The sequence below is a fragment of the Rhea americana genome, unplaced genomic scaffold (assembly GCF_003343005.1).
Source record: "Rhea americana isolate MKP2758 unplaced genomic scaffold, rheAme1 scaffold_112, whole genome shotgun sequence".
Classification (NCBI taxonomy): domain Eukaryota; kingdom Metazoa; phylum Chordata; class Aves; order Rheiformes; family Rheidae; genus Rhea; species Rhea americana.
Window position 1 is genome coordinate 1,533,185 of NW_028185173.1, and position 20,588 is coordinate 1,553,772.

The following is a 20,588-nucleotide window of genomic DNA, read 5'->3' on the forward strand; positions in this document are numbered from 1 at the left end:
AAGCTGCCTGTGGTTGTTAGGCAGGAGGGTATGCAAGCCAGCAGCAGAAGTTCTGAGGTTCCCTTCTGCCACTGCCCAAATAGACTAAAGTGCTGGTTTACCATGCCCGTGCTGCTTTCAGGGATGTGTAAAGCAATTCTGCATGACCAGTAGGTGTATAGGAGGTTTCCCAAGTGTGTGAAACAAGGCTTTGGAGGAGAAGGGACATAGTATGTCCTCTTTTCAGTTTTGCAGACTTAAGTATTTGGGGCAATACTGTAAGCTAGGTCACAGAAATCATCCAGATTGAAAGTAACCCAGTTCAAAAAAGAAAAAGTGGCAGGGTTCGAGAAGAAGCATCGTTGAGATGTGACCCTGATATAAATGAGCAAACATGGACAGGGAGACACATGGAAATTTCTTTAACTAATATCACATTGTAAGGTGAAATTCCAGGAGAAACTAAAGCCAAAAAGTCAGTGACATCATTTCAGCTAAAGTTTAGCAAAAGTGTGGTACCTGTGTGTAGTTTATTACCACCTCTGTTCAGGGAGCATTCTGCAGATAAGCTGTTTGCAACTGACACTTAAAGTTCCTTGAGTGTGCATGGCTGATTTTCCTCCAAATATGAATTTCATTTATGTATTTCCAAAAAGGTGCTTCAACTTTGCACAAAGATRTTGCCCTGCTAATAAAAGCTGTTTTGTTTTTTTTCTTTTTTTGATTTTCTTTTTTCCTGAAAGAGATAATACCAGCAGCAAAACTTCTCAGAATTTGATTAGGCTTCTCTGTGTGTGGATGATTGTGCTAATGATAACCTTATTTCTGACTTCAGGCCCTAATTTGATGTGCATCTAATCCATTGCTATGTCAAAAAGAAAAACACACACGCACAAATGTATATATGTATGTATGTATATATCTTTTCTCTACTTCATTCTGCTTGCTGTTTTTCAGGGCATACCCCAGTCCAGTTCACTGCAGTCCCCCAGGCATTTTTACCAACACAGCAAAGGGGGGTGGCAAGAAGGATATGCAGAGGCTGCTGCAGATCATCCTCTGGACTACTCTTTCCTACCATAGTGTCAGTTTAAACACCCATTAGTCTGCAACCTGAGGGCACCTGTCCGCATCCTTATTCATCCTCAGTCCTGTATCTATCTAYGTCCTATTTACAGTGGAAATAGTCAAGGTCTTTTAATATCATATGGTAGTGTTTGAATGACAGTAATTACTGCTGCAGTTCAGTTATTTCTAAGTTGCAAATTAGTAAGGATAGGTTTCTTGTGAAAAAAGTTCCTGCACAGCACTAGAGTGCTTAAGAGTTTTGGTGTGCTTAATACCAAGACATAGGAGATGAATGAATGAAGGCTACTTAAAATCCTTGCAGACCTTAAGCAGAAATACTACTGAAGTCAGTGGTAGTATTACTTGACAAAGATTGCAGAACTTCCACACTCTTTTTATGAGTTATGAAACAGTGTCAATCTGTTAAGAACTAAATATATAGCAAAACAATTCTGTAACKGAAATTGTCAAAATTATTGARAAAGCTTTTGGCTCTCTATTTCAGTGTTTTATTCAGAAGCCTCGACTTAATTAGTTATGTCTATGTATGGGATAACTACAGACTCTTTGAACTTCCCTGGCATTCACCGTGGACATGGTATTTGACATTCCTGGGAGTGGACTTCGCATACTACTGGTTTCATCGCATAAGCCATGGTAAGACTTAGAGTTTTTTTTTTTTAACTTGTTAAAATGCAACTGTTCGCAAGGATTAACAAAGATTCACTTGTGCTTTGAGGGTAGCTAACAGCTTAATTATCCTACTTTTTGCATAATAAGTATGATTTTACAAAGAGAGGGGATATTATTTTGAATGTAGTGCTCTGGTGAAAGTTAAGTGTCACAAGAAAAGAGGGAGTRCATAAACATGATGTCAGTATTGTGTCTTTGAAGGATCACTTTTAATATTATGAATCAGGTGTTGCACCAGATTAACTTTCAGTGTAGCTTCACTTTATTTGCTGTTGGTCATTCTAAGAGCTCCCAGAGTAGGCTTAGATCCCTGTATGCCTATATGAAAATATAATCACTGTAGATAACTATTTCAAAAGAAACAGATGTATGTACAAAMTGGAAATAATAAGCAAGGTGGCCAAAATAATGACAGGTCAGCTGACTAACTTTGTCTTTTTATGTTTATTAAAAAATTTAAATATTCAATCATTGTGTCAATAAAAATATTTCTCTACCTCATATGTACATATGAACTGTTCTAGAAATCCTGTCTGCAATTAACACTAGACTGTAAATGTGATCCTTGGTTTTGTTTTTATTATTTATTTTTCTGAAGTACATTTTTAACCCTACCTGCTGTTATACATGAAAGAGAAAAAAGTGCAGTTTAGATAGGTTGCAACTTTTATTTATGGTAACAAGGAGGTAATAGAAATCATACAGCTTATTTCTGTACATGTATTTAAYGAACATATAACAACGTCGATCCTTCTGTCCATCTTTTCACGTATCTCTTTTCTGTAGTTTTCTGTGATATTTATTTGCTGCAGTCGGTTGAATTCTACTTGGAAATGTAATAATACTTTGCATCAGTCCTAACTGCGGGGCTCCTCTAAAGTGCACTGCGGTGGAGTAAGCGCCGTATGGTTTAAAAGGTTTCGGCCTGGGTGTCTCAAGGCAGGGCGCACCAGCATGGCTGGTAATGGCAGTTCGCGTACGGGGAAACGTTTGGCCGCAGCCAGGTCGGGGCGGGGATGCAGGGGAGGAGGTGAGAAGCTCCCTGGAGCGAGTGGGAGTGAGGAGTGGTGCTGACTGCGGATGGGCGCTGCGTGCGCGGGGGCGGGGGGAGAACAATGGTGGGTGGGTGCGGAGCACAACAATGGGGCGGAGGGGGGCGAGGAAGCGCAGGGGCGCTGGAACAATGGGCGGTGGGGGGGGGGAGGGGGAAGGGCCCCACGCGGGCCCCGCGCTTCGCAAGCCCCCCGCGCCCACGGGGCTGCCTCGTCTGGCTGGCAGCGGGGCCGAACCTGGAGGATATTCCCACATTTGGAAGCAAAACAGTTGTTTTAAAGCCCRGTTAGACAATCACCAGCCTGGATGTGCTTTCACCGAGTTCGGGGTAAAATTCCCACCGAGGGAAGGGAGCAGGATCCGCCCCGCGCTCTCCACAGCGATTACACGCGGTTCTGTTCCTACAGCAGCGTTAAATCCACTCTGATCTCCTCTGCTGTGTTTCGAGAGCGGTGTTGGGGCTGCACACTTTGAAATGAATCATGCTGGCATTTTTAGATTTAAAATATAAAAAATCCACTCTTGRTATAATGACATTGAGGAAACCACATGGCAAAATGCTCTTCTTGTCTTAAGGTCAATGCTGAACCATTCTGTTTTTGAGGTTACAGAGATGTTGCTTGCTCCTAGGTCTGTGCTACTCAGTGGGGAACTGATGCAACGTTACAGAAAATCACTAAATAGATACATCACTCTGTTCTCTGGTCAAGCAATGATGAAATCRGTATTACAGCAACACAGCTGCGAAACTCTACTGCTTCAGAAGTTGCTTACCCAAGTCTGATACAGGAGATACTTTTAAACAGTAAAGCACAAACTCCTGAAAAATACCTTTGCTCTTGGATATCCAAGTCAGGGCCCTGGAATGCAGTCACAATCTCTAGTACAAGTGTATCAAACTCTTGTGCTAGAAGGTGACAGGGGCTAGTGAAATTCAGGCTTGGATCATAGAATAAAGTTAAAAATTAATAGCACATGTATATCCCAGGAAGCTCAAGCTGTGTGGGCTTATGTGTGGGGATGTAAATAATAGCAGTAATTGTTTCAAACTGAAAAACTAAAATTCAGATACATTTTAAAGTTGTTTATTAATACTTGACATAATTTTGTTGCAAAGAATCATCATAATACTGCTTTTCCTGTCTCCAAGCAGTAATTTGATAAAGCAGACTCCTGGCTGGTTAATGCTTTGTTCCCTGCTGTCCGCCCTTTAGTTGGGTTGCTCATTCCTGCTATTTGAATAAATAATCTGAATTGTTACAGATCAAAATGTTTTGTCTGTAAAAGAAATATGCAATATAAAATTTTTTATCCAGTACTTGGGAAGCTATTTCTTTCCTCTTTGCTATATGTGTGTAATAGCTATTATCATAAACAGTAGTTATACAGCAACAAGAGGAAGTATTTTTAGGTGTGAGCTCATTTTTCAAAGGATAGAGTTATTCTAGGTATGTGCTTGTATTTTCCATTGTTTGCAGTAGCCACTAAAAAGTTAGAAAATAAAATGTTACACCACTTATTCCAGCACTTTTCTGGGCCTGAACCAAACCCCGTGGCAGTCAATGGGAGTACTGTGTTAACCACTGCTTTGTCTCCCGGTGTTTTAATGAATTTATAAATCAATGTAACTTTTCCCGTTGTTTCAGTAAAATCACCCGTTACGGCTGTACTACTGCAGAAAGACGGCTGTAAAATAACAGGTTTTATTTCCCTTTCTCAGGGCAGGATATGCGTGGGTTTGGGGGATTTTGAGCAGACGCGGTCACCTAGCGCGTAGGGGTCGCGCCTCGGGCTTGCTCTCCAGGTGCAGCGGCCGGGCGGGTCCCTCGCGGGTCCCAGGGCGGCGGCGGCGGCGCGGGCCGCGGGCGGCTCCGCTCCGCTCCGCTCCGCTCCCTGCGCACGCACATGACAGCGGCGCTGAGGAATCCACCGGCTCGGCGAGCTGATTTCTTAACCAGCCACACCTTTTAATCAGGAGAGGGAAGCTGGGGACTTGCAGAAACACGCAGGCACGGCCAAGGGTCAGGCGGAAACCCGGCCCCGGGCGCTGCCCGGGGTGCGCGCCCCCGCCGCGGCCGCGGAGCCGCCGCCTGACCCCGGGCCGCTGGAAGACCCGCCGGCTGGAGCGGGCTTTCGCGGGCGCGCCCGGGGGGTTGCATCCGCGGGGGCGCGCGGGGTCTCGGTGGCTTCGGGGACCCTCCTCTCCTTCAGTTTCGAGCTCTCTGGAAGGAGCCGTCCAGGGTTGGCAGCCGACAGGTTTAGCGAGCCTGTCTCTTTTTAACGGCAGCTTCCAACACCTCTTCTTTTGTTCTCCCTTAATGCCGGGGAATTTCCATTGCTGAAGTGTCCCCCTCCCCCGGCGACCTGGGGTTGGGGGCGGGGGGGAGAGCGGTTTCCTTCGGCTGGGCCAGGCTGCGCGGCGGCCGCGCTGTCCTGCCAGGTCGGAGGCGGCCGCGCTGCGCGCCCGCCGGCCGCTTCCAGCCGCCGAGGGCCCTACGTGACACGGCCCCTGTCGGCGCGGGCCTGAGCCAGCGCGAGCCGCTGCCTCGAGCTGCGTGCCGGGCGCGGGCGGCCGACCTGCGCTGATAAGTAAATCCTCGGCTGCTGCAGAAGATTTCAAGTTAACGACGTGTCTCTCGGTTATTCTGAGCGTATTTATGGCAGACGCGGAATAAACTGCCCCTTGCTGCATCAGGCATGTCCTGAAGCAATAGTCTCTGAGCTTCTTTCAGACCCCTCCGCTGCACAAAACTGGCCGTATGGCCAGCACCAGCTTCTGAAGGGTCAGAAGACAAGCAAGAAACCCTGAAAAATAAACCCTGAAAAATCATTTAAGCTTTTTCCCTCAAATGGCCATGCCTCAGACCTGTGGCAAARCGTCGCAACTGATGATGTTGAAGAGGATTTCTTTTCAGGTTCCAAGAACTGCAAGTTTTACTAAGCTTTTAAAAATTCTTTACAGCAGGAGATGAAAATYTTGGATTTCTTTTAGCTATGTCCTGTCTGTTTTTACCTGTGATTTACRTTGCTTCTGCCTCCTCTTCTAGCAAGAGTCTGCTGTTGTAGTTTAACAAAACAATTTCTTAAGCAGCAGAGCTGGCTTACAAAGTTTCTGGCCATTTTTCCTACCCTGTGCTGCTGTTCACTGCCCATTCAGTTCTGAAAAAAACTGCTGTGAGATTGCTGGGGACRTAAGACCACTGAGATGATCCAGATCAGTCAGTAATCATGGGGTCAACTTAGATACGAAGCAAAAACTGCCCAGTGGTCAAAGATGGGAACAACTTAAGCTAAATTTGATAGCGCAGAATTGTATATTACTGTATAGCATAGGCATGAGAGAGGGTTTTCTGGGACCATGCAAAGGGGCAGTTAATTCATTCYTGTATAAGGAACCAGAGTGGTCCGTGTGTGGATGAACTGGGGCAGACAGTGTGTCATGATACATGCTGTTAACGTGACTGGAAAGGGCTAGAGTTTAAACYGCTCCTATTGCTTCTGCTAGCGTATGCACAGTCTGTGATAACAGTCCTAATACACCATCGCTTTGGAYGCTAGTGTAATGCCATGTTCATTATTTCATGAGAGGCTGAGTCTGAGCTTGCAAGCTTGTTAAAGAAAAAGACAGCAAGGTCAAAAGTCTCTTCAGTATCTACATTTACCAGTCACGTTTTTGGAGGACRCATTGGAATTGAATAATCATGTTACCTATTTGTTTATCTGACCCATTCCTGCCTTTGAAATGCTCCTTTCATCTACATTTTATGTTTCCTGAAGTCAGGACCTCAGAAAAGAATTGTTAAGTGGGTTGAGTTGATAGTATATTGAAATAATTTTGAATTTAAAGGAGGATTATTTTAGAATCGTGAGAAATTYATTGCAGTAAAAGTGATGTCTGACTTTTGCTGTTAGGAACATGGTCAGGAACGCAAATCCCAGTCCCCTCTCCCAGCAAGGCTGTATTCCYCTAGTAATACAATGAATGCCAATGTACTCCTACATACCAAAGGATCTTTTTTTTTTTTTTTTTTCCCTAGCTTGTCTTTGCATGGATGAAACTGCCACTGTTTCCATGAGTAGCAATTCAGTTCTATATTGATTATACAACATGAAACAGAGTTAGTTCTAACCCAGTGAAAGACAGAAAACTTTGGGAACTGTCAAGTGACTGGATGAAGTTCTGCTCTTTTTCTTGTTACAGCTTGTGTTGATTCCAAAGGGAATTGATACCTGGTGATTAAGAGAAAAATACTCTCTTTTTGTGAATTTTAGAGAAAACATTTTTTACCATTCTGTCAGTTGTTTTTTCTTATTGTTTAAACAGGCTTGGGAGTGTAGGATATTAAAATGCTGACTCTGCTTGCCTCACAAAAATAGCAAAAGCAATAGCTGGTTGTCATATTTTCTGTCCTGTCTTCTGACTGATTCTAGTCTAATACCTGCAGACAACATAACATGAACTGAAAATAAATAGAGCTCATGTGATTATGATTCATCCCCTGTTTTTTGACTCCAGTATAAATAAGCTACACTAAACTTAAGTTTGCACTAATTTTATAGAAGACCACAGTCAATCTTAACATACCAAATGTTGTCATTGCCATTCCTTCTGACAATAAGATGTATATTTTGATCAAAAAAAGGTTCACCTTTGCTGCAATGAGGCGTCCTGACACAGAGTGGTCTAGGATCCCATAAAAGTGTGGGAGTCTGCTCATACTGTTTTCAGGGTGTAACTGTTAATAATAAATTCTTGTCGTCTGAAGGACTGCGGTTCCTTGTACCCTGGCAAGAATAATGCCCAGATTTGGGGATGGCTGACTCATTTAAGTTGTTAAATTTGTTGTGGCACATGCAGATACCACAACACCCTTCCTGTTTTACTTCAGAAACTGTGAGCTGGTATGTGAGTTTCTGGAAAATCTCTGCATTCTGAAGAGATTATGAGACAGAAATGAGAGAAAATCTAGAAATTTTAACTTATTTTTTATTTCTGAAGGTCCAGAGGAGTTTTACAGTTGATTAGTAGATTTTTTAAAATATGTGATTGATGTACTAGAGTTTATTTATAGTGATGGAAATAACAAATCCACCAATAGGTTGGACTGCATGATGGGCCACTGATTTTAACCTCTGTAGGACCCCTCCAGAACATGGTCTGAAGTCGGAATATGACATAGTGGAGGGCAGAACATTGGTGCAGGTGAAGAATCAGCTTGGTGATCTGGAATCACCACCTAATTCAACGAGACATAAGCTGCTTATTGTGGGAGGATGAAAGAGAAGTAGGAGGAAAAAAGTCACTATATATTTACCATGATTCTTCTTGTCCTCCTGTAAATACCTGGTAATTGTTTCTCTTTGACACTGTACTGGGATACTGGGAGAGACGGGTATCTATGGTTGTTATGAGTTAGGACTTGATATGAGTTTAAAAGAAGTCTTTTTTTTGTTAATGGCAGAGATGATGTATCTTTCATCCTAAATATCATGGAATATGTATTTGTTAAAGTGTGAGCTAACAGCAATGACATCATTTTTATAACAAAATCAGGTGGTAATTCCGTCTCCTCTTAGTATTGTTTATCTTTTCTCAGGCTTCCCTCATTAAGAGGTCTGGCGAGCTCCCCAGTAGAAAATGAAAAAGAAACCATATTTCTCCATTTTCCGTGTTAGTCTCCTTTCCTTATGGTTGGGAYGGGGGTCAACACAAGGTTAACGCTCCTCTTAGGTGTCTCTTAAATGCTGCCTTGAGGGTTTACATAATGCACTGGCTTTGTCAAGCCTCTGTATGGAGATATGCGTTAACTATAAGTACCTATAGGTGTCTGAAGGGTAAAATCTTACCATTTTCCTATCTGCGCTGTCCYCAGGTGCACAGATAGGGAAAAAGCTCTGGATCTGCTTGCACAAAAGCAAGGTGACTCATGCTTCAATGAAAAGCATCAGAAAATGTAAAATAAATAACCTTAAATTTTTAAAACCACAGGGAAATATCTGTTCTTTTTCACCTAAACTTTTCTTTAAAGTTTCTGAAGCTTGAAATGAATTCAGAACATCATTTGTTAATTTTTTTCTTCTGATATCCCTAGGAAGTTTGCATGGTATGCACGTTACGTGAGCGGTTGTAACGAGGACACTAATGTGCTGTGCACATGGCTGTTGTGATTATGGTCATGCTCCAGACTAGTAAAGTAGCCTGATGGAGGTGTCACTGAGCACGAACAACTTGAAGACAATATCTTACAGGATGAAGTGGGAGAATAAAGTTCTATGTAAATTAGCATGGGGTGACCATTCAAAAAGTCTGACTTCACACATTGATAACCTTGGTTAGTGCTGCCCTCTAGTCTGTGCGTGTGTGTTTTGAAAGGAAAAAAATGTCCCTTTTTACTCTCAGAGTGGAGACACGAGTATGAAAGCATCTAACTCACTGTGCAGAGGAACAGTTCACTTGACATACTTTTCCAAGTGTGTTGTTGAAAACTGATGAAATGGTGCATAACACTTGTATTTCTTAAGGTATTACAGAACATGGAGTAAAATGTGAGTTATCCAGATCTTGAAATGAACCTTTTTGCAGTTAGTGAGTGTGAGAAAGGAGTTATTTTGGAATAGTTTGGAGAGTTATTTTTAGGGTTTGAAATGGCTCTAATGTACTATTTGGCTTCTCAAATATTGTTCAGATGGTTTATCGTAAAACCACCTTTCAAATTGGTGACTTTATGAGTTGGAAAGAGAGACTGTAAGTTTGGAATTTTAGCTACTTGTTCAAGGAAAGATAGCCCAGCCACATCTTTCTTCTTTCTTCCTTTTTTTGTTTCTCTCTTCATCTTTCAATATGTATTTTATGCTAGAAACCTGTATGTTTCCAAAATAAGTAAAAACCCACCTGAGAATATTTAGTCTTGTTTCCCTTGATCTAATTTTAAACTATGCTACTTATTTCAGCTAAAGGCTTCTTACCAAGTTAGACAGAAATGTAAAAACATCCAATAATATCTATTTCCTGAACAAAATGCACTCAAATCCTTTGATCCAGGCCTCATTTTAAATGCAATTCTTTCCTAAACCAGTTCCTGATGACTTTGGAGATGCTGTCGGTGACTGGGAGCCAGCTTCGAACAGTGTCTTGTTAGAGGGCTTCATCCTGGGCTGGAGTGGTGTTCCCAGGGTGGGAAGGTTCATTTTTAAGTCCCTTCCATGTTTTATTAATCTGCTGGAATCAGCAAATCAGCAGTAAGAGAGACCAAATGTAATAACAGGTTTTAATTTGCGATATTAATGTGATTGCAAGGAATTGGAGTAAAAGTGCACATCGTATAGCTCATCAAAAAGCAGCAGTGGTAACAATTTTTTGTCACTAAGATTTAAAGTAGAAGCAGAGGCCTAGCAAAATAAAAGGCATTGTTAAAACAGATGGCTGTGGAGATGCTTGAGCTTTTTCTGTTACAAAAAAAGTTGTTTTTCTCCTGCTGTGCTAGTAAAAATTGCCTGGTCATTATTGTTCTGTTTGTCAGTCTGTGTCGTTTTAGCACGGAGAAAGAAATGCACAGAATACTGTCTCTTAGCTTCACTGCCCTGAAGCCGCGCTTTAGCTTACAGACCTCTAGTACTGTGCAATTTCAAGTGGCTCTTCTGAAATTTCCTTTAAAATGCATTTCGAACTGTGCGGATCTTAGCTTYGGAGCACGCCTGTGCCGCGAGCCTGTGTTGCTGCTCCCGGGCTGCGCGTGGGGAAAGGTAAGGTGGCTCTCGGGGCTCGCGTGCGGTCCTGCGGCTGGGGAGCCGCCTTGGCAGGTGTTCCTGGTTTTTAGTGGGATGTTACCCCATCAAAGGCGTATTCACAATTTAGATATTTTCTGGGTTAATATTGATGAGATTGATGAGAGCGAACTTGAGCRCTAGTGGAAATACTGTTGTTTCCATTTCTTTCAATGACATGTGCTTTTCATGCAAAATTTCTTGCAATTTCAGTTTAAGTTTTSCAGTGTGTATCTATCTGTGCATGTATATTATATGCACGTATGTATAGAGAGAAGTTTTGTGATGTTTTCTGGTATCAGCTTATGTCACTGACTGAAATATTTCCACGTGTGTATAGTTTGTCCTATATAGTTTCAGAATTAGCTACAAAAAAAAGAAAAAAAAAAGGATGAATTAGTCCAGGGCTAATTTCACCCCCAGTTTTATTGACTGATGTGCGCTTCTTAAAAAGAATAGTCTTTTTCATGATTATTTGCATATCTGAAAAGGATTTTTTTTTTTTTTTACTATGAATAAGAAATCTAAAGTGACCTTTTTAAAAGTGCATTCCACCCCAGCCCCCAAACAGCAAGCTGTTCCTTTCAGGATATTACTCAGATTTCTAGAAGCTGGATGTCTGTAATAGTTTTCCTTGCTTGCTAAAAATCTAGTGAGGCCATTACCATTTAAAGTACTTTATTATACGTTTCAAGATTGGCAATTAACATTTAAAATGTTTGGAGCAGACAAAACATCATTGCATCTGGACAATGTTCTTTACATGTATGTTTCCTTCAATGCGTCTTTATTGCCTTAATTAAAGTATTTAAACTGCCAAAAATGCTTTTTGAGTACAGGAATGGCAATCTTTCCACATCACTTTCTATCTAAATTGAGAGTATGCTGTTGGAAAACGTAACTGAATAAAAATGACTAACCACCTTTTCAAAGTTTTTTCTCTTTTTAATAGCTAAAATTATAATTAAATCATTTTCTGGGTTCACTTTATGGCTCTTCTTCCATCCAAGGATATTTAAATAGCCTACAGTAATTCTCAGTTATATTTTCTCAAGGATCAATAATTGTCAAAGCTAAATAAATCCACCAATGCTAAATATTTTTAAAATAGAATTACTGGTTTAATCTTAAAAGTCAAGTCATACTGTAAATAGAACATAAAAATCCTGTTGCAAGAAGGTTTGACAGTGTTCTCATATATGAAAAGACTGATACCTGAAGCGAGAATCATTCCACTCTTATTATGGCATTCGTGGTTAGATTTTGCAAAGCCCTAGGTTTTGAACGCTGCATATGGAGCTCTGGGCTACTTGTTTTGATGACTAATTGGGAACTGAGCTATTCTGAGAATCTGTTTTTGTTGCTGGCAACCAAAAATCTTGAAWAAATGAATCATATTGGTATGCATGTGTGGGAAAAGACAGGGATTTGTAGGGTCCAGGAAGGAGGACTTAGGTCTCATTCTGTTGTGATTCTAGCTAGCTTTTTGACTTTCCAGAAACTGTAACAAGCTTCTTTTCTGATAAAACACCATCATGTTCAGTGCTGCTCATATAGACATGTAAGTGGCAGTCATTTTGCAGATTATCAATAAAGTGGAGGGAATGTTATTTAAGACACCATAGCAACCTAAGCTCGTAGAATAGAGGTGAGATTCTACCTCATCACTTTTAGCTTTAATAAGATAAGGAGAATTCTCCTACAGGAATGTATATCACAGATATCATTGTAGTTCTCCATTTTATAGTTGCAAGTTCAGTAATGGCAAAGTACAGAAAGGGATGTGGAGTCTCAGATTGAAATAACACTATGGCATGTAACATGCTTTCACAAGGAATAATTTCAGAAATCAATGATGTCATGCTTTTCCTCAGCTGTGAAACTGGCCTGTTAAACTGAGACAGAAAGAAAAGTTTGATCATTTTTGATTTTACAGCACAGTAGTCTAAGGAAAGTGCATTCTTCATATATGCATCATATATTTGACATGCTTTTACGTTTTATTTTCTTTTAAATTATAGTCACTATTAACACACACAGATACTGAGATCCTAAATATTTTGTAGCCATAAAAATAAAATACTGTTTTTTTCAATAATGTTATTGATAGTGTGTTACAGAAATAAAAATAAAATGAATTTGTCAGCCAGAATTGTCTTCTAGATTAATACACTTTTGACTGCAAAATGTCTTATGGTTTAAAACAAAGTAAAAAACTGCACAACTGGAACTGGTTTTGCATTGTTTGTTGACTAGGAGTCATGTCAAGCAGGAACATGCAAACCTGTCGAGGGCAACTATCAAGTCTTTCTCGCCATTTGAAGCTTTGCTGTTTTCCTGATCTCTTTTCTCCACTCATCCTAAAGTGAAGACTTTTAAATTAGCAGTATAGATGTTGTGTTGATGTTGAAACATATATATTTTATTTGTCGATTTAAGATTGAAATATAAATCTAAAATACCATATTATGGACTAATGCACATTAAGTATAACCTTGTTATATCATTAACAGCTTCCCATGTATCATGGATATCTGAATCTGAGTTTTGAATACTTTGCAACATTCCTGTGGAGCAATGGTCAATGTGCAAAGTGCCAATAGCAGATAGATTCATTTTAACTTACAGAAATCTTTTTGCTCCTTTATGTTTAATTACGACAATAATTTTAAGTCTCCCAGAGTCTTTTAAAAACACTTATTTCTCCAAGCAGAACTAAGTTGGAGTGCACGAAAGAGAAATAATAAAAGTGAGAGCAACCACAATGAGCAACAGACTTCAAAAAACTCATTGCGTAGTCTGAATTCTTTATTTTTGTCCAGAAGATTTTGTGAAGCAATTTTAACCTGTTAACTTGGTGTTTTGGGAGACCTGAAGTGAGCAATAATTTTAAATTAGTGAATAGTAAGAAAAAATAAACTGATGATTGAAAGATGAATTGTGAATTGAGTAGCCAGCATTTTCCTCTGCTAAATATTTGTAGTAGGTAATAACATTTGACTATCATAAAGTGTTTTCTTTTTTCTGTGATTAACTGCATAGTGTTTTGCAAAGCAGGTGAGTATCATTATGCCTCTGTAAGGTGGGAAACAAAGACATAGGCAGAGGAAAAGACTTTCCTAGAGAAGTGGCAGAGCAAGGGAAAATACTCAAGCCACTGTTCCTGTCAAAAGACAGTACTTTCATTCCTCAGTTATAACATTTATACAAGACAAGTTTATGTTTTTAGTAGTGAATTAATATTTCTTCTTTTGTGACTATCCTAAATCCTAACTTTTCGTTGGTATGAGATTTTCTATTTAATCTATTCACAAGTTAAGCTGTATTCTTACCTAGGATTTGAGTAGTTTCTTCTCAATTTTACTCCTTTTTTTTTTTTTTTTGTAAAGTGTGTCACACTTAAAAAGGCTGTTTTAGGATGTAGGAGATTTTGCATGCATTGCAGATATGACCATGTAATAAATACAATTGCATATGTATGCTCCCTGTGGCTACAGAAGTACAAATTCGCAGACTGAAAACCACAGTCAAAGGAATCCAGACTGCTTATTTTTATACTTACTGATATCCCAGGGAAGAAGGTAAAAAGCAGTTTATAAAACCTGGACAAAAGAAGGATGTAACTTTTTTTGTACTCCCTTGGGTTGAATCTCAGCTGAAATAACTGACAGTTTTTGGACTTACTGAAGGAAATGATGAGTGAAGATAAATATCCAGATGTTTTCTGGCCAGATGTATAAGGTTACATTTTTGGAAGGCATGAATGCTCTACCTGTGTCTTCTGAAAAGGAAGTTGTAAATAGTAAACATGCAAACTTTTTATCTCTGCAATTCTGAAAAAAGGGGATTTCAGAGTAAAACTTTTATGTTTTACCTTCAATCGAGTGTCTTAAGAACAGATGCAGGTTGCACTTACAAATTTGCAAAGCATACAAGCTTTTTTTTTTTTAATGGCCATTATGCCTGTAAAGCTAACTTAACACCCGTTGTGCATTGTTTTTAATTTAGGGGAGATACAGCTTATGGAGCTGTCTTAATTTTCCAGCCGAAGGAAATAGGTGTGTCAAGTCTTTGAAAGTTTCCTATTTTCTGTTCCCATGTTTCAAGCCATTTATTTACAACAACAAAAATTTAAACCTTGACTTTTTCCCCTCTTTTACCCGCCTACGCTGAGTCTCTCCCTTTCCCACCTAACATACAGATCTGCTTCTTTTCAAAAATATTGTTGGAAGCGGCTCCTTGCTYGTAGCAGCTCCACAGCTCATCTCAGCTTGTGCTTGCTCTCAAACTTGGGAAGAGGAAAGAAAAGTCTTGTTAAAGTCAAGTAAATAACTTAGCTGCTAGGCAGTAGGAAAAATATTGGAATTGATTGTATGTTATTCCCATATGAGTGAGATATATTTAAAAATTGAAAAGGAAACCATCTCCCTTAAACCTTAAAGGGACAGATTTTCAAAAATTGGCAGTCAATTTTTGCCTATAATTGCACTTAATGTGGAAGGGATTTTCCRCTGCTGATTAGGGATAAGAGGGCCTTGCCACCAGGCTAGCAGTGAGGCAGAGGCGACCCCTTCCCGCGCGGGGCGGTTGTTCCTGGCCAGATCTTTTTCTGCCTCYGAGGGCTAAAGAGCTCCCATGGCCTGCAGGGCCCCAGAGAGACGGGCGAGGGCTCGAGCCCGGATAGGAAGCCGCAGAGCATGGGAGGTGATGAACTCATTTCTCTGAACTCCCCACTCCTTCAGCAGCTCCAAAACAAGCATGTTAAAAGCGGAACTTTTTTTWTAACTTTTAAACACATCATGGGTTGAGCCTTCTCCTGGACAGGCAGTTCTGCAGCGTGTTCCAACACTGCAAACTCCCTTAACTGGCATGGCCTGTAATCTTAACTGGAAACAGCCTTCAAGGCTTTTTTGTTTTTGTTGTGTTTATGTAAAGTTTATGTGTGTGTGTGTGKATTCCCATTCTATTAGGGTGGACACATTAGAAAACATAATGGACTTATAATGGATTTATAATTGCAGAAGTCCAGTCTTTTGCTCCTTAGAAAAAATAAAATAAGAACTTCCAGAAATCYGTGCCTCAGAGGCACAGGCCGACCTGCCCAAAAGTTCTTCACCAACCCACTCGTTTTTCCCCGTTGTGTATGAGCACAAATAAGCCCTGGAGGGTGCGTTCGTGAGCCTATCAAAATGAGTGGCTTCTGCTGCAGTGCGGTCCTCGTAACGCTGCTGTGAAGTGCCACGTGCTCAGGGTAAAGGGTGAAGAAGAGAGAAGATGCACAGAAAGCGCGAGGGTATCACCGGACGCAGTACTTGCTGTCATAAGTCRTTGAATACAGAGAGGGAAAGTAAATAGTTAAGAAGAGGGGCAAGGAAGAAGGGTGAAAAATGAGCCACGAAGAAAATGTGAGTTGTAGGAGTGACATAATCCTCCTATGGAGCTTCTGGCGAGGCAGCTGCTGCTCCTCACGAGGAGAAGGCGAGAGTAGGTTGCCAGGCCCTGGGAAAACCTCTTTCAGTTGAAGGTTGAATAACCCAGTGGAGGCTGAAAGTTTTCCTCCGGCCTTTGCTGTAGCTGCCACGGGCATCGCGGGGCGGCCGCGCCGCTGGAGGGCCCTGACCCTGCTGCTCGCGTGCTCTTCGCAGCCGCCGTGCTCTTGCCTTCCGCAGATGGGAGGCAGCGATCGAGAGGGAGAGGCAAAATGTACATTATTCAGATTTGCTAATAAACTGGTGGTTTTTTAAGCAGATTGTAGTGCCTTATCAGAGTGTTGAGTGTATCAGAGGGTTGCTGGTGTTGCCAGCTCTTGGGGTGTTATCATGTGTCKCATATTCACAGTGTGGATTTTGAAACCCAGAATTGTTTTTCTTTGCCTTTGATTTCTTTGCCTATAGGACACATTCGCTTTGTTTTTCTGAAGCTAGGAGGATGGAAATTAAAGTAATAATGTGTACAGTCTGGATTACAGCAGTTGAAGCATTAAGAGAAATTTCGGGTATCAGAACAGTAATTGTACAAAGGAGAAGACCAAGGCAGAAGAAATGGGGTATATTTGAGTAGGGAAAAAACGTGGATCTGGGTGTTTGAGTGGAATATGGGAGCAGTGGGGGATGTGGAGGAGCGCGCGGGAGGACTGCACGGAGCAGAGGAATGTGATGGAAACCAGTAGGCGTTCTGGGCAGTATGTAGACATGTGGGACGGGAGAGAGTTCAGGGCGAGATTAGAAGGAATAGTCTGAGGCTAATGTAAAGCGAGGAAATTTATGATGGATAGATTTATGGCCACCACATGACAAAGTTTAGGGTCCCATATAAGCCAGTAGAAACTTTGCCATTAATTACAAAGCGAAGATTTGCACCAAAAGTGGTGAAGGAAAGGACTCTCTGTAGGACTAAGAAATCCTATATATTTGTATTTGTATATATATATTTGTATACAGCTAAGATGAAATCTCACCGTATGTTTAGGCAGACCTCCCTAGTGCACTGAAAATACTATAGTCACCTCCCAAGTAGTTATGCTTCAAAATTTTACAATTGTCAAATATTTTTTCAATCTGTAAACTGGCACCAATAGTTTTTACTGGAAGAGCTGGATAAAACTGCCCTCTACTTTATTTCAAGGGAGAAAGCAATTGCAAGTGCTAGAGGAATATATTTTTATATAGGATTTGCATAAAAACAACCCTTTAAAGATATCTTTTTTATCTGCTTATGTTTAATAAACGGCTGTATTAATATTTATATACGTGTAGCTTTATATCTAATAATGAAGTAATACAAGCATCCCTTGAGAAGTGTGCTACTGAGTGTTAATATAATTGCTGAAAAGGTTCACACATTTTTTAGGTAGGAAGAATATCCGATATGTAGTGTCTTTTGTGTGAGAGGGTAGCACAACATTTTACACATTAATCAAAATAATTCACAGAGCTTACTTCATCTTCCACTCTAGTAGGATATAGTTACTACACAAATAACTTTAGGACAGGAAGTAAGAATAATACTGTAATTAACTGAAATTGCAGGGGAACTTAGGTAGTCAGAATGTAATTATGCAAGGCAGAACTTGGTCAGGAAACAGGATTAACTTTCCTGTTCTTTTGAAAAATGCCAGATGATTGTTAATATTTATAAATGGTTTTTACACATCAACTGAATGATGATGCCTGTGACAGAAGAGCTGCCTTTAAAGTTATGCTAAGCAGTTGGTTCCTCTCTGACTCAGTGATAAAGATGCTTCCTCCAGAAGCAGCTGTTAAATTTCCTTCTTGCAAGTTAGATTTCCTTAAAGGTGTCGCATGCAAACATTGACCTAATCTTTATTAGTTTGTCAGAACTAATTTGATCGCAGAATATCTGAGGTAAAGTCAAATTGAAAATGACTTAATAGAATTAATTTATTATAGAGAAACAGTAAAAGTGTGTATTCTGTGTTACTTCAGACACCGATACAGGAAAGGTCTCTACACCAGATACTGGCTCAATGCGGAGTTGCATGTTTGACCCCAAATTTCACAGGATTACAGGACCATTCCTAACTTTACTAGAAATTGTTTCTGTAACCTGTATGGTTGTGGAAAACGTGCACTGTGTGGTTCAGAAGTAATACAATAAAGTCAGAATTAAACTCTGCCAAAAGAAATAGAAAACAGGAGTAGCTACTAAGTATTGTCAATTTAAATCCAGATAATAATATTTAGTTCAGGAAGAAATTTGCTATATCTGTGATTTACTCTAAAGAAAACTTTGGAATGTTAATGGAAGCCAAAGTATTGCAGCTCACAAGTCTGACTCAGGTAAATGCTATATTGGCAGCTGCTTTGAATGTGAAGCATTAGCAAGGTCAAAGTGAGCCACAGCGTAGCCCTACTGTACACTACACCCTTACACTAGCCACAGCAGCCTTAATTTTAAGCCTCATGTTATTCTTCAGGCAAGCTGTGAAATTAACCCTTGATTTGCCAGATTTCTCACTACAAAGTTATTCATTTTTAAACTTCTGTTTGCAATACTTTCAAATATTTTTTAAAATTAAGTAGCTGGCAACTATGTTAGTTTTAGGTTCAGGCTATAGTTGTTAGTTATTTTGAGATCTGGAGTTTTTGCAAAAAGTCAACGTTGAATTCCTTTTCTTCTGGATTTTTCCCCATAACTGTGGATTAATTCTATAAATTCTCTATAGTCTATTACGTCTGGTRTGATGACCATTAAATATGTCATTCAGTAATGAGTTATACTCATTATGATTCACTACTATAAATAAGCATTTTAGTGCGATACTTTAAAAATAGTGCTTTTAATGCAAGTTAATTTGTGAATACTACAGTTTATTTTACCACATTGGCTAAATTAGTGTACAGGGTAAAATCATAATAAATCCTATGCCCACTCAAGGATATTGTGAGATTCATATGTCTTTTAATATGTGTATTTATATAGGAATAAGATTTTAGTAAGTCATACTGTTTGCAATAGATGTCGAACTGCCAATCTCTCTGATCAAATAGCATCCTAAACTCAAGAACTGACGTGTGACAGTTCCATATCCTGTTCTGGGGAGATCTTACAGAAAGCTAACATCTGCCTTTTTGGCTTCCCATAGTGGTGAGCAGATCAGCAGAGAGATACAAAACGTTAATCCTTTGTACTCACTAAAGTATGTCTGACATCATGAACACGATTCTGCGGTATTTCTTAGAGTAGGACTTGCCAAGACTGTAAAGAAAATGTTTTTGCAGGGAATCTGTCTTTGTCCTGACATTTATGTGAGGACACAATTCGCCTTGAACCTTTTAGTCTTCCTCTTCCTTTAAAGAATAATGAAAGGAGCCTATTCATCGCAGTCTCTTGGTGTTTTCGTGGAAAAATAATAGCCCAACTGCACAGGCCCACTCCTCAGCTGAAATATGAGTAAGGCCTGGAACTCGAGCAATCTGTGCCCACTGCATATTTCTACCAGGATGCTGGACTACTGCCATCGTGAATAATGTTGAACCTAAAACCAGCATGCACAAATGAATGAAACAGATAAAAATACTTACAAAAGATCAATGCTTGCAGAATAAATATACCAAAGATTGCATTTGAAAAAATATGTAGGATCACTGTTTATTATTACATTAGGTTTTTAAAATAATTAAGAAATGGCCTTTTCTCATTTTGTAGATGGAGAATAATCCCTTGAGAGCAATGGCAGGATGTTTTCTGTTAACCTTTTTTTTTTTTTTTAACTAGAAAAGGAAATCCATTTCTAGCCAATTTTTTTCTGTATCTAGGTAATAAACTTGTATCTAAAAAACCACTTGCTAGAAAGTGCTGTTATCTGTTTAAAATTTACGGAAACACTGTATTTTAATGGTACAATAGCTAATGCTCAATTATAGAGGAATTCCTCCGGAAGAACAAGTCATGACTGCAAGTGCCAAATAAATCTACTGGTGTGACATGGATAGTAAAATTTCATAACAATTGTAATCTGAGGGTTATGTTTTCAAAGCAGATTGTGTTGATAGTACTACAGCTGACCTGGCCATTTCTGATCTGGTTTGTATGAGAGAGAAAATGCCACTTAATTACTGAGGCTTGAACTTGGTCACTCAGTGTATAAGAGGTGAAGAATCATGAAGTTATAGTTCAGTCAAAATGTTTTTTAAATTAACGTTATTAGGGCTATGGAGTCCAAAGAAGCATAAATACCTCAGACTGGTACCCATAACTGCAGTATTGCAAGCCAGATGCCTCAGAATCTTTAATAGGGCTATGACTGTTAGAATAAAGCACAACAATTTTACAAAGTCATGTAGAAACAAAAATATTTTAAAGATGAAAGGGAGAGAGAAATGAGGAGAACCCTTTTCAAAATTGGAATATTGCTATATAGGCTGAATTTAAAAACTACTTCATCACAGGCAGTCTCCARCTACTGCAGGAATACAGTACAGTACTTCTGGACTTCATGCTTTTTCTTTTGGCCTCTATTCTTAAATCTTCTGAAAAAATGAATTGAAGTATTCTCAGGTTAGATGCCT

General features: G+C 39.8%; 1 protein-coding gene across 1 annotated transcript in view; it reads left to right on the forward strand.

Moving 5' to 3' along the window:
* The window catches only part of AGMO (alkylglycerol monooxygenase), a 115,570-nt gene that overhangs the window by 16,846 nt on the left and 78,136 nt on the right, over positions 1–20,588 (forward strand). The window contains exon 3 of the mRNA XM_085316073.1: positions 1,553–1,704. Coding sequence (XP_085172199.1) covers positions 1,553–1,704 — 152 coding nt within the window. The remainder of the gene's footprint in view (positions 1–1,552; positions 1,705–20,588) is intronic.